This window comes from Lepidochelys kempii, chromosome 4 (assembly GCF_965140285.1).
Source record: "Lepidochelys kempii isolate rLepKem1 chromosome 4, rLepKem1.hap1, whole genome shotgun sequence".
NCBI lineage: Eukaryota > Metazoa > Chordata > Testudines > Cheloniidae > Lepidochelys > Lepidochelys kempii.
Window position 1 is genome coordinate 39,367,358 of NC_136383.1, and position 12,120 is coordinate 39,379,477.

The 12,120-nt window shown below is 41.0% G+C and overlaps 1 protein-coding gene across 1 annotated transcript in view; it reads right to left on the reverse strand.

Annotated features, from left to right (window-relative positions):
* Positions 1-747: 747 nt before the first annotated feature.
* The window catches only part of ANXA5 (annexin A5), a 32,851-nt gene continuing 21,478 nt past the window's right edge, over positions 748-12,120 (reverse strand). The window contains exons 7-13 of the mRNA XM_073341026.2: positions 11,417-11,496; positions 10,773-10,829; positions 8,439-8,532; positions 6,195-6,290; positions 5,230-5,288; positions 2,612-2,734; positions 748-1,372 (exon numbers count right to left, since the gene is read on the reverse strand). Coding sequence (XP_073197127.1) covers positions 1,310-1,372; positions 2,612-2,734; positions 5,230-5,288; positions 6,195-6,290; positions 8,439-8,532; positions 10,773-10,829; positions 11,417-11,496 — 572 coding nt within the window. The 3' untranslated portion in view covers positions 748-1,309. The remainder of the gene's footprint in view (positions 1,373-2,611; positions 2,735-5,229; positions 5,289-6,194; positions 6,291-8,438; positions 8,533-10,772; positions 10,830-11,416; positions 11,497-12,120) is intronic.

Sequence of the window (12,120 nt, forward strand, 5' to 3'; positions counted from 1 at the left end):
ACGCACACATTGATTTGACTTACGGGGTTGCTCATGAATGCTAAGCTAATGGTACTGAATTTAAAGGTAGAACATTAAATGAGAATTTTAAGGACTTCCTTCCCTCAAAAAATAAGGGAATAAAAGGATTAGGAAAGATCTGGGTGTGGAATTTTGATATGTACCCCAAGTGCCAGATGGAAAAAAATATCACTGTGCAATTTGCTGTAAATAAAAACTGTGTTACTCTAGCTACCCTCTCCATGCCCATTCCAACATGTAAGCGGTGACTGAAAATGGGGAAAGATTTGAGGGGGATGGACAGAAGAAAAAGTGAAAATTCAAGACTGAAGACTCTTGGTGCAATCACAGTCATGGAGATTTATGTGCTCTTGGCATGTATCCTATGTGGGGCATGGACAGGCAGCAAGGAGACACCTCCATTGCAAAGGAAAGAAAGAAAGGACTGAAGAAATTGTACATCCCTGGGATTTCACATGCAGTATCCTGTACCCGATCGAATATACTTTCTACCAACAATGTTGCCATCTTGTGCCTGGTTTACAGGATCAAATACACCATCTGGGTGCCTAAAGCTCTCCCCTGACACCAATCAATAAATCCATCAGGAAGCCACCTATCACATTATTACTTACCCATTTCCAAAACACTATGAAAACAGAAAACACTACGTACAGGGTAGTAAGATCATTTAACCAATCTGAAGAAAGAATGGGTTTTTTGCTTGTAAAAATAGATACAACTGTGTTGGAGAGGGAAGTTTATTGGTATGTTATGTTTCCATTGATAGCTCACATTGTTGCTTAGCAGATTCATTCTAATAGCACCAAATATATATTATTATACATGAAAGATATTTTTCTTTAGATCACAATTTTAAAGCTACCTTAATATTTCCATTAAAATGAGTTACCATAAATGAAGTTTAAAAAAAGGTTAAGGACTAAATTTTCTTTCAGTTCTTCTTGGAATGTGTGGATTTTCTCTGCTTCAGCAAAACGTCTTAAAAAAAATTGTGCATTAAGCCAAGAATCTATCTTCCATGAAGACGAGAACACTCGCATAGTCATAACAGCCACTTCACAAACTCCTGTGGGCTGGGATAGACGGACTTCTACTTGGATGCCGGTAGGAAGAAAGACTGCATATAACTTCAATAACAAGATGTTCATTGGGTCTTTTTAACCCTTAGGATGCTAGTGTGGCTCTAAGCTGCTATAAAGCACTAACATGCAAAACATAGCTAGACATGCTAACTGAGGGGCTGCAAGGCGGGAGCAGGACTGAATCCTTCATATCACAGACAGCGTTACTCATCATCTCCACCGCAGAGGAGCAAGAGTGCTTTCCTGAAGTCTCCAGATGTATCTTTCTGTGTACGAAACATAGTATTAGTCACAGTGAGTCACAACCATAAAGACATTTAACAAAAAAAGTCAACCCCAGGAAATACTCTAACAAATAACAGAGTTTCCACCCACAGGAAATCCATTTGTATGACTATCTGCTCAGGAATCACATAAGGAGATTCTCTGACTAACGTGCTACTTTTAAACATCCAGACTTCTTGTTTAAATAAAAATTCCTGAAAGATTTCAAATGGCAATACTGGAGCTGGGCCATTTACTGCAAGTTACAAAGTCGTTTCTTCCATTTGCAAACCAACTAACCAAGGGAAAACCATCCTAGCCCAAAGCAATACAAATTAAAACGTTTTACATATTGGAGGTGACCTTCAGTAAGTTAGGAGGGGTCCAATCCTACTCCCATGGCAGTCAAATGGGAAGTTTTGCTACTGACTCCAGAGAAAGGGAGTCTGGCCCCACTTGTTTTTTGTGTGTGGGGATGGCGGGGCTCCATTTGGTAACTTCAAAAGCAATTTGACACAGCAGAATTGAAGGACTGCAGTGTATAAACATAACTGAGAAAGAGATGAAAATGGAGACAATACTATATGAAGAATACTTCTACAAATATTGTGCTATGGAAAAGAGTTATGGCTTATATTAAACAGCTTTTTACTTTAAAACAAACACATGGAAATCCTGTAATATCTGGTTTTCTTACCAACTCCCTTCCCTCTCACGTAAATGATTATTATTCTGCCTTTGTCTGCAATAAAACTTTCCTTTTGGTAATGATGTAAAGGGAGACTAGATTGTAACTGCAGTCCAGCTCCATTGCACAACATTGCTTGCACCATGGGGGAAAAAATAATGGAACAGAATCACATGCAGGATTATAATCCCAGTTGATTTCCTTCTGCTGCTAACAGCTTCTCAGAGACATACAAAATGAAAGGAAAGGTGCTCCAACCAGGAAAGAAGTGTAAAAAAGGCAGGAAAGGAAAAAAATGTCTCTGATTTTATCAGATCTACCCCACTACTACACATTTGCAAGGAAATCTGAAGTTCTCCTTTTTAGGAAATATCTCCCTTCCAAACTACTCCAGCATTTAAGCCCTTTACAAAAATTCATTCATTCATTCAATATTGTTCTTCAAATGTTACCTACACTACCTAAGCCCTAAAGGAGGAGTCTTATACCACTTATAGATACTATTCTCACCAAAGTATTTCTTTATCAGTGAACTGGATTTGAGAGAATTTACCTGAATCATATGATGCAAAGATTTCGCAAAATTCTTTCTGAATTCACGTCTAATGTCCAGAAGATCAATTTCGCTCCTTGAAACCATGATTCTGATCAAAGTATCATCATCAGTGCCAGTTCCCTATGTTAAAAGACATTTAAATATTATTTTAAAGCATCTATTTATGCTGAGCAGGTATTCTGATCTAGAAAAAGTTTGAGAGCCCTCTGTAGTGTGGTTATAACTGGTACTGTAAATACATTCCTCATATAGTGAGAATGTATATGGGTCTTCAAAGAACCACTGCATTGTATTTCTACCTTATCAGTACAAGATGTTTTGGTCTGTATCATAAGGCACTAAAATTTCAATGTGAAGTAAAGAACTGATGTTGTGAAGTGCTGTGTGCCCTGAGCGTCTATGATGTTGAGGATGCTCAGAACCTCCCAGTTCAAGTTCACCACCTTGTAGCTTCATGCCATAAGTGCCCAAACAAATGGAAATGATCCAGCTCCAAAAATCAAAAACAGTATGGTATTGGCATACTATGATCAAGATCAGCATCATACTAAAAGATCCCCAATTCCATCCTAAGAACTGACTTTTTCCACTGAAAGTTGGAGCACAAAGCCCAGTGATGACTAATCAAGGCACATGACTTGCTGTAAAAGTCTGAGTCACTGGTAGAAATAATGATTTTCAAAATTATCTGACTGCTCACATGAATGGAGACTGTGGTGAATGTAGCATAACTGTGCATGTACTCTGTTCAGACAGGTGTTTTTTGCTTTAAAAAAAAGTTTTGAGATGTCTACACAGCAAAAGCTGTGCACAGGCAAGCCTATCCAAGCTAGTTTGACTCCAGCTAGCATGCGTAACAATACCAATGAACACAGCACAGGCTTCAGAGCAAGCTACTGAGCTGAGCATATACCCAGTGTCCATACCAGATTTGTACTACCAGCAAAGCAGCCTGAACTCCACTGTCTTCACTGCTATTGTTACCCAAGCTAGCTTTTGCTGTGCAGACATACTTTAGTGAGTTTTAGCACGGATGAATGGTGCCAGATTGACAGCCCTGAAGTCCCAACCCGCTAATGATCAACCAGTCAGGATCAACTCAGGCAATGGCAATGCAAGTTTCGAAACCAATATGCTTCAACAAGGTCCCAGATGAGCCCCCTACCCTTATCTCTAGCCCCTATTCTCCATGTCCAGTCAATCCTCAAACTTTTGGTTGTGACTGGCGGTGGTTTTCATGGTACACATTTGAATGTTTTAGATGGCTGACCTAAGGACGCTCTCAAATTATGCCAAGAACCAAAAAGCCCCCTTTTTGACCAGGATCAAGGAGTGGAAACCACCTTTGCCTCTTTCAGATGTGCAGTGTAGGACTGAGCCCTGTGTGCAGTCCCTGAATGGGTAACTGTGTCATGACAGATTAATTATATTAGTAAATTTGTCTGCTGAAATTATGAGAAAGTGGTCTCCTTCCAGATAAAATCTGTAGAACCTTAATACAAAATTACATACTTTCTATAGGTTTTTTTTTAATCAGCCTGTAGAATTTAATAAAGAATCATATCCCTGCAACAGAAACCTAAAATATGGTTCAATACACCCATAGAAAGATTTTCTACTAAATGCCACAGATTTGTAGAGTATTTCTTCAAAATTTCATTATATTTCTAGGGAACCCTATGTTTTCATCTCATTTACATTTTATAGGGCTTTTCTATAAAGGTAGTAGAACAACTGTTCTTTAAAAATCCAGCTATCACTTCATGATTTTCTCCAAGTAATTACTCATGCAGACATTTTATTAATATAATTTTACTTCTTGATAAACCCATTTTAGACAAAGGCTTTATCTTCACGAAGGAAAAAACCTATGGAGAGCCTAGTCATTAACCTGCTAGCTCACATGAAAACTACCAACTGCCCGCTGTCTTCAATAGGATTTTAACTCATGTTGACTATCTTTTTTTCCCCAAGATGACAAGGCCTAAAAGGGAGTGTGCATGTGTAGCTAAGTGAGGAGGGTGGGAGAAGCGAAGTCACAGGAAAGCAGGGGAATGAAGGAATCAGTAAAGCCAGATTGGTGTTTAAACCTCTCCTTTTGGCGGCTCCTCTTTACTTCTCAAAAATGGGATGGACTTCAAAAAACATTTGAATGAGGAACTAGAATTTTACTTTATAAAGTTGGAATATGGGTCTATAAATGGTCATCTTAAAAAAAAAAAGAGGTAGCCATTTTGAGGTCTGCAGATTTTACAACATAGCTTTTAGTCATCCTTGTTTTCAAAATATGTCACCTGCAGAAATTACAGCTTTCAGCAGAAGATGCTCCATTTTCAGGCCAGCAGAAGGCCCCTGATAGCAAGATGGAACATTGCATACTGGGATATATATCGTCTCTAAAGGTAGTGTTTCCATATTGAGGATTATAGTGCCTACCATATTGTCAATTTATCCAAACTAGTCACAGCCTGGCAAAATTTGGGTGAATTTAAGCTAGTCTCTCTCTTTTTTTTATTAAAGAGAGAGAGAAAGAATGAGAGGGGAGGAGGAGGGGGAGAGAGAGAGAAAGGCATTACTTGGAGTGGAAAAAGGGTCTGTGGATAATAAGTACTTACCTTCATGGCATAAAAGAGAGATTCAGCAAAATAGGCAGGTACACTTCGGACACATTTCACTGAGAAAACGAATCATTAATAATCAGTTTCTATTGAACATATATGACAATCTGAGGGGAGGTAAATATTTTGACTTTCAAATTACACAATAAATACAAATTTAAGCTTTGGAGCAGAAAACGTTCTTAAGGCTATCATGCTCTTTCCAACATCCCACTGCTTCGTTTGCATGGGTTTATGTCTGTGGCTCACTGACTCCAAAACAAGAACGATCAGTTTACACCCAAATATTTTTCTGCTTGTCCTACGTGGGATCTGAAAGGTAGAAGTCCTATCTCATCAGCAATACAGATCCCGCTAGACAAACTCTACCCTCAGATTACAAATGTGCCAACACCTTATCTTCAGTAGGCTGGCCTGGGCAAATGAGGGCAGAGTTTGGTCCCACAATTAGATATTCGTTAACAGTGCTTTTGATGATGCATGTGGCTGAACAGAATCCAGTTCATTCTCCCGTAACAAGAGGAAAAGCTTATTTACTAAATAAAAAATAAGATTCCAAATGAGCTACTTATTTTGTAAGAGCGTGCGTCACTTTTTGACCAAAGTCATTCTTTTAAAATCAACAATCAAAACAACATTTTTTAATCTCGCACAGACTAAATGAAACCATTTCTGGAATACCTGCATCCTAGATAATTTAAATAGCTTTATTAAATTAGAGTTCAACTGGATTTACACTGAGTCAGCATGGCAACAATAAATAGTAATGTAATCCCCTGTGCAACCGGAGATTTTAGAATTTAGGTCATCAATTTGAGAATACAGGTGTCAACTTCACTCAGGCTGTTGATCAGGTTACTCAGCACTGTTTTAATCCCTTTACAGGAAACGCCATGTCATCATTTCAGAGCTCACATTATAGCGCCTACAAATAGTGTAACGGTCGTAAGACTGTTAATTACCAATTGCCAGAAGCAACTTCTCCAGATCCCCAGAGGTTTCACGGTCAATGGTTTCTTCAATTTGAAAGCCAGAGATGGTCATGTATTTGTCAAACACTGAAAAACCAAGGACAAGTACAAACTAATTACATGTACGTAAACATTACTACTTCTCCCACTGTCCCCCACAGTGTATGCTATTTTCATTCAAGTACCATATATTATCCACTGCTCAAACCCCATTCTCCAGACACTCTTCCCCCACCTTATTTTAAAATATATTTTTTCTAGCAGACTGTTACTGTACAATACAATTCCTCAGCGAGGAGGATGTAGTCTCCCACGTCTCCTGATGGTAGTTTACAGTCTGGCTGGCATGAGTAGCATATTTAAACAAAAACAACACTGACACCACCTTAAAGAAACAAGCTACCTCACATCCCTAACAAAACTCTCATCTATATTGATTATGTGGAACATTCTGCATTTAAACTCAATCAAACTGCCTGCACCATCAAATCTGAGCACTTTCCACAGATGTGAGACAACCTCCCCATCCAACTACCCAACACTGCACCCTCCCCCAGGCTGAGCTGAAGCTAGAAATTCAGGAGTCATCTCTACTGACCACTGTTTATATTTCAGAGTACCCCACAGCACTTATTACTGGCCAAGGCTTCATACCCCAATGCCTTGAAGGCAATCAAGCCATCACTACCTTAAAAAACAAAGATTGTACAAATTCAGAAGCTATCATAGAACTGGGATTAGAACCCAGATCTCTAATATGCCAAACATAAATTATATTCACCCTGAAAGGCCAGATCTGAAAGGCCGAATGTGTCAAATATGTGTAGGCTGGTGCATTTGGTTATTATCCTGACTCCCATCTCAAAGCCAGGGATAGAACAGAGGATCCCCGATCTACTGCTCCCTAGTTGTGTAAACCAATGGCCAAGTTCTCCTCATAAATCCCTCTAGCACAGGCTTCCTGTTAGCTACAACGAGTAAGGCCTGTTTTGATTTCTAGAGGTCAATCACCCTAAAGGGAGAAAGCACAAGTAAAAGGTCAAAAGACCTTTTACTTTTGTGGAAGAAAACAAAAGTGAAAATAGGCAATGGAGTAAGAAACAATAAGTAGCAAAGTGGAAGGCAGGCAAGGCCATAAACGAAGAACATTTCATTTTGTATTCCCTTCTGAAATGGTCTGTATTCTGCCTACTACACATGTGCTTAACTTCAAGCACGCAAGAAGTGCCACTGGAGCACCACTCAAATTAAACATTTCTAAAGTGCTTATTACAATTTGGGATGCTACATAAACAACAAAACTGGTCTTAATTGAGAAGGGATTCACAAAATTCTATTAGTTTTGCAAATCCTTTGAACACAAAAGAATGATCAAGCAAAACCTTCCACTCAAAAGTATTTCCCCATCTTAATTTGCACATCCTTCTGCATCAGAATTTGGTGAAAAAAAAAAAAAAAAAAAAGACATAGTATACCCAGAAGGTGGGCGGGGGGGGGGGGGGGCGGGGGAGCTACAGCATGCGGGGGTTGAGGGAAAATACATTAAAAATGCCCTTTATCCGACAGATGGGCTGATCTCAGTCACATGATGACTCATTATGGAAAATGAGCACCACACATTTTGCTATGCTCTTTTTCAGATGAAACTAATAGCACAGATACAGACACACTCCAGCTGTACCCTCAGATCTATCACCCCCTTCCTCCAAACTGCAGCTTTTCACTGCTACTTTCAAAGGCCACGTCTACACTAGCACTTACATCAGCAAAACTTTTGTTGCCCCAGGTATGAAAAAACACCCCTGAGCAACATAACTTTTGCCAGCATAAGCACTCGTGTGCACTGCACTAGGTCACTGGGAGACGCTTTCCCACCAACATAGCTACCGCTGCTTGTTGAGCTGGTTTTATTATGTCAATGGGAGAGCTCTCTCCCATCGGCATAACGCGGCTACATGAGTGCTCTTACAGCAGCACAGCTGTATCGGTACGGCTGTGCTGCTGGAAGTTTGTAAGTGTAGACCTGGCCTAAGAGGAAACTACTTAGGGGACACAAAGAGAAGTCCTTTAAGGGATGTCGTAAAGACTAGTGGGCCACAAATGCATAGAACCCTCCCCAAGATCAGGGAGCCAGAAACAGTTCCTTCATGGCTCCTCTCCTACAGGCTGCGCCTATCACACACCAGGCACAGCTGAGATTCTGGTTTTCAGGTCTACTTGCACCACTTTACCTACCCTTCCTTAGGTGACAGACACTTCGAGTTCCCAAGATGGTGATGAACTTTTCTTCATCTGTTCCCCATTTCAGCTCTCCAGCCTTAAATAAGACCTGTTATAATTTCAAGAAACCAAAACAATGTTAGTAATTTCTTCACACATTCACTTGAAGGACTCTACGCTCCATAACAATTGCAGTTGGAGGGGAGGAAGCTTGAGTGACATGTCCCAAAAATATACATGAGGACAAACTGGATATGCCATATCAACATGCACACCAGTGCTCCATCATCACAACAGATATTTCTTGCCATCATCCTCCATCACCCCCACCTCTTTCCCTTAGTCCCCGTTTTAGTTTTGCCATCTGAGTGATACTCTATCCTCATTAACCCGTTCATGCCCTGAGATACATGGCACATGTACAGTAATAGTCCTGCTTCATATAAACATGAGGTACCCTTCCAACAAATGTTTTAGAAACATACCTTCCCTCCCCGCTAAAAATAAAATTATATTATATTTGAAAGACCCATGTTAGCCATCAGACCTGCTGCAATCAAGGTCTCCCTTTGACTAATCCAATTTCCACATGGTCCCATACTTAGTAAGTTTTACAAAATATCAATTTATTGAAAGTGTTAACAAGGGCAAGATGTATATAGTAGCAGAAAGCTAGACTGTGCTCTGGCTAGGAAGCCAGCACTTAAAAGAACTTAAAATGCAGCACTTCACCAGGCACCATCAAAATATACACATACCAAACCTATACATGCCAGACACACAAGTATTTTGCATCAGAAAGTCAAGAAAAACATGCACTCTAAAGCACACACACAAATTTCTTGACATAAATTTAACAAGCTCTCATATTCTTCCTCTGCCTGTGTTATATTCTTGACCTGATTTATGACCTAGGCCCAGATCTCCAGTCCTGTGCATCAAAACCACAGCTCCTAGCCACTGGAGTTCATGTCCTCATTTGATTAAAATTTTAATTTTAATTATATAGATCATTTTATCACCCAACCCCCATCCAACCCTCCCTACCTGCCCTGACTCCTATCCACACTCCCATCCCTGACACATCCCCCAAGACTCCCATGCCTATCCAACCCCATCCTGTTCCCCATCCCGATCCCCCACCCATTCCAACCACCCCCTGCCCCGACTGCCCCTGGGAACCCCTGCCCCTTTTCCAACCCCCCTGCTTCCCATCCCCTTAGCATGCCACTCAGAGCAGCAGGACTGGCAGCCGTGCCGCCCAGCCGGAGCCGGCAATGCCGCTGCGCAGTCGAGAGCACTGGGGCAGGCTGGCAGCTCTCGCAGCCGCACTGCCTGGCAGGAGCTTGCAGCCCCGCCGCCCAGAGTGCTGGCGGCACAGCGAGCTGAGGCTATGGGGGGAGAGAGGACAGCAAGGGAAGGGCCGAGGGCTAGCCTCCCCGGCCAGGAGCTCAAGAGCCAGGCAGGAGGGTCCTGCGGGCCACAGTTTGCCCACCTGTGATCTAGGCCCACAACCTGCAGGACAAAGTTTTCAGCCCAAAACTATGTGAAACAGCCCAGATGCAACATGCATTAAACGAACTCTGCAATCAAACTGCTGAGAATCTGACCACTACTATAATTAACAACAAACCCAACTGGATCTGCTAAGAGGTACCATTTCAATTATTATATTACTCCTACTCCTCCTTGGAGTGCAGTTCTAAGAGTCGGAGGCAGAGCTATGGAAAATATAATTCCACTGCAGTATTCCACTCTCTGGAAAATTGTTCAGACAGTCGTATCTGCAGCGGCAGCTCTGGGACTCATGTGGTTACAATAAAGCAACATATTTGGGACACTTTCTCTTTTGAGAACTCCACCTTCTTTTGAATCATCCCTAAACATGAGTAATGCTCATGTTGCATCATCTAGTAAATTGCAGGTCCTACACAAATCTTTTATGTCAAGGCTGGCCTGTATCAGAACATCAGATCTGAATGAATGAATCTGAATGCCCTCAAATTTTGCAAGTGACAAACATTTGAACATCCAATGTTAGAAACATCCATTTCTCTCAGACATTTGTAGTTCCCACTGCCATACTATTTAGGCTTCTCATTTTATAACTGGCAAAATTGGGTTGAGGAAGACGTGGAACAGAGGGGAAGAGAGTCCTAAAACTCGTGTTTGAAATCTGGATCTGAATGTTGCAGCTTGCACCACCTCTGTTTTCACATCACTTGCAACAGAAAGGAAGCAACAGTTATTTCCAAAATCAAGTCTCTCTCACATCTGGGCCCCACTTGTGCACCCATTTTATTTGTATATTAACTTGTATGAAACACACTAACATTTTTTTTCACTTACCTGAGCATCTTGCTCAACCAGACCCTCATCAATTCTTCCATCAGGGTCTCTATTAGCCTAAAAATAATATCCAATGCTTAGTCCAAAACAATGTGGTCCAAAATAATGAGCATAAGATTCAATGCCAAATAAATAATCAGTAATTTATGTTTTTCTGCAGTCTTATTTCCCTTCCCTCAGCAATAAAATGCTAGCACACAGCAGGGTGAATTAAGTATTCTGCCCCCCCAATTATAAACAAAAATGTACGTATCAAACTCTCTGTTATCTAACAGCTTCTCAAGACACCATTGCAAATTGTGAGTTACACCTGTCACTGGAGGTACCAGAGCAGAACTGGATCCTAAAACTGAACCACCATCACTTCCAATCCACTCACTGGGGTCAATCCGGCACCCTGCTGCTGCCCCTCCATATAGCTCTGGTGTAGACCAACTCTCTGGGTGGAGTAAGCAAGCAATTATACCAATCTCCAAGATTTATGTCCATAGGTGTATGAAAATAATTCAGAGTGGCCTCTTTGTAAAACAGATTTAGATTCCGAGTTATTCATCAGTAGTGAAATAAGCAAACACTGCCCTGAATTCTGCAGTCTAATACTGCAATCTCACAGATGCTCACGCACATACAAAATGAAGACTTACCTGAACAAGGACTACTAGCATCCTCTGATAGTAACCTGTTGTGTCTCCTGTGACATGATCTTCTAAGTTGGCTTCATATTCTGCAAGAGAACACCACCTTACAGAATTTCTCAACTCTTTCTAATGGAAAGAAGTGATGCCCTCACTAGTCCCCAAGAGACAGAGGAAGTTAAAGGCTCACCTAATCTGATCATCATCATCATGTCTAATCAGCCTTAAGGAGCCTTATAAGCAAAGGGCTGTATGCTGCCTTCATTTATATCTGCATAACCCAATAGCACTGAGAAGATGAGGCAGAAGGTACAATCTGGCCTTTGTCAGCATAAAATCACTAAGCCAACTATTATTCAAAGTCAGACCCAGGTTCTGTTCTCATTCCAATGTCAGGGCATGCTCTAAAAGCAAACAATACTGTAGAATTCTGTACTAAGCAGGGAGTGTCTAGTCATATTCAGACGTGAAACCTTCCCTCCAATACAGGAGCCTGGATGCATACATAGTTAATTTAGCTAGTTATCTTTGTTTTTAGGAAGTCCCCCTAACCATGGAAGAAAAAGGTTTAGTCTCTACAAATCAAAGGAAGAGCCACCTGGAGATGGGAAAAGACCCATCACTCATTATTGGGGTCACTGTACTCTCTGTGGTTCATCCCATCCCTAGAAACACAGGAAGAGATGCATTAGCTTTAGCATGAATAGCCTTAG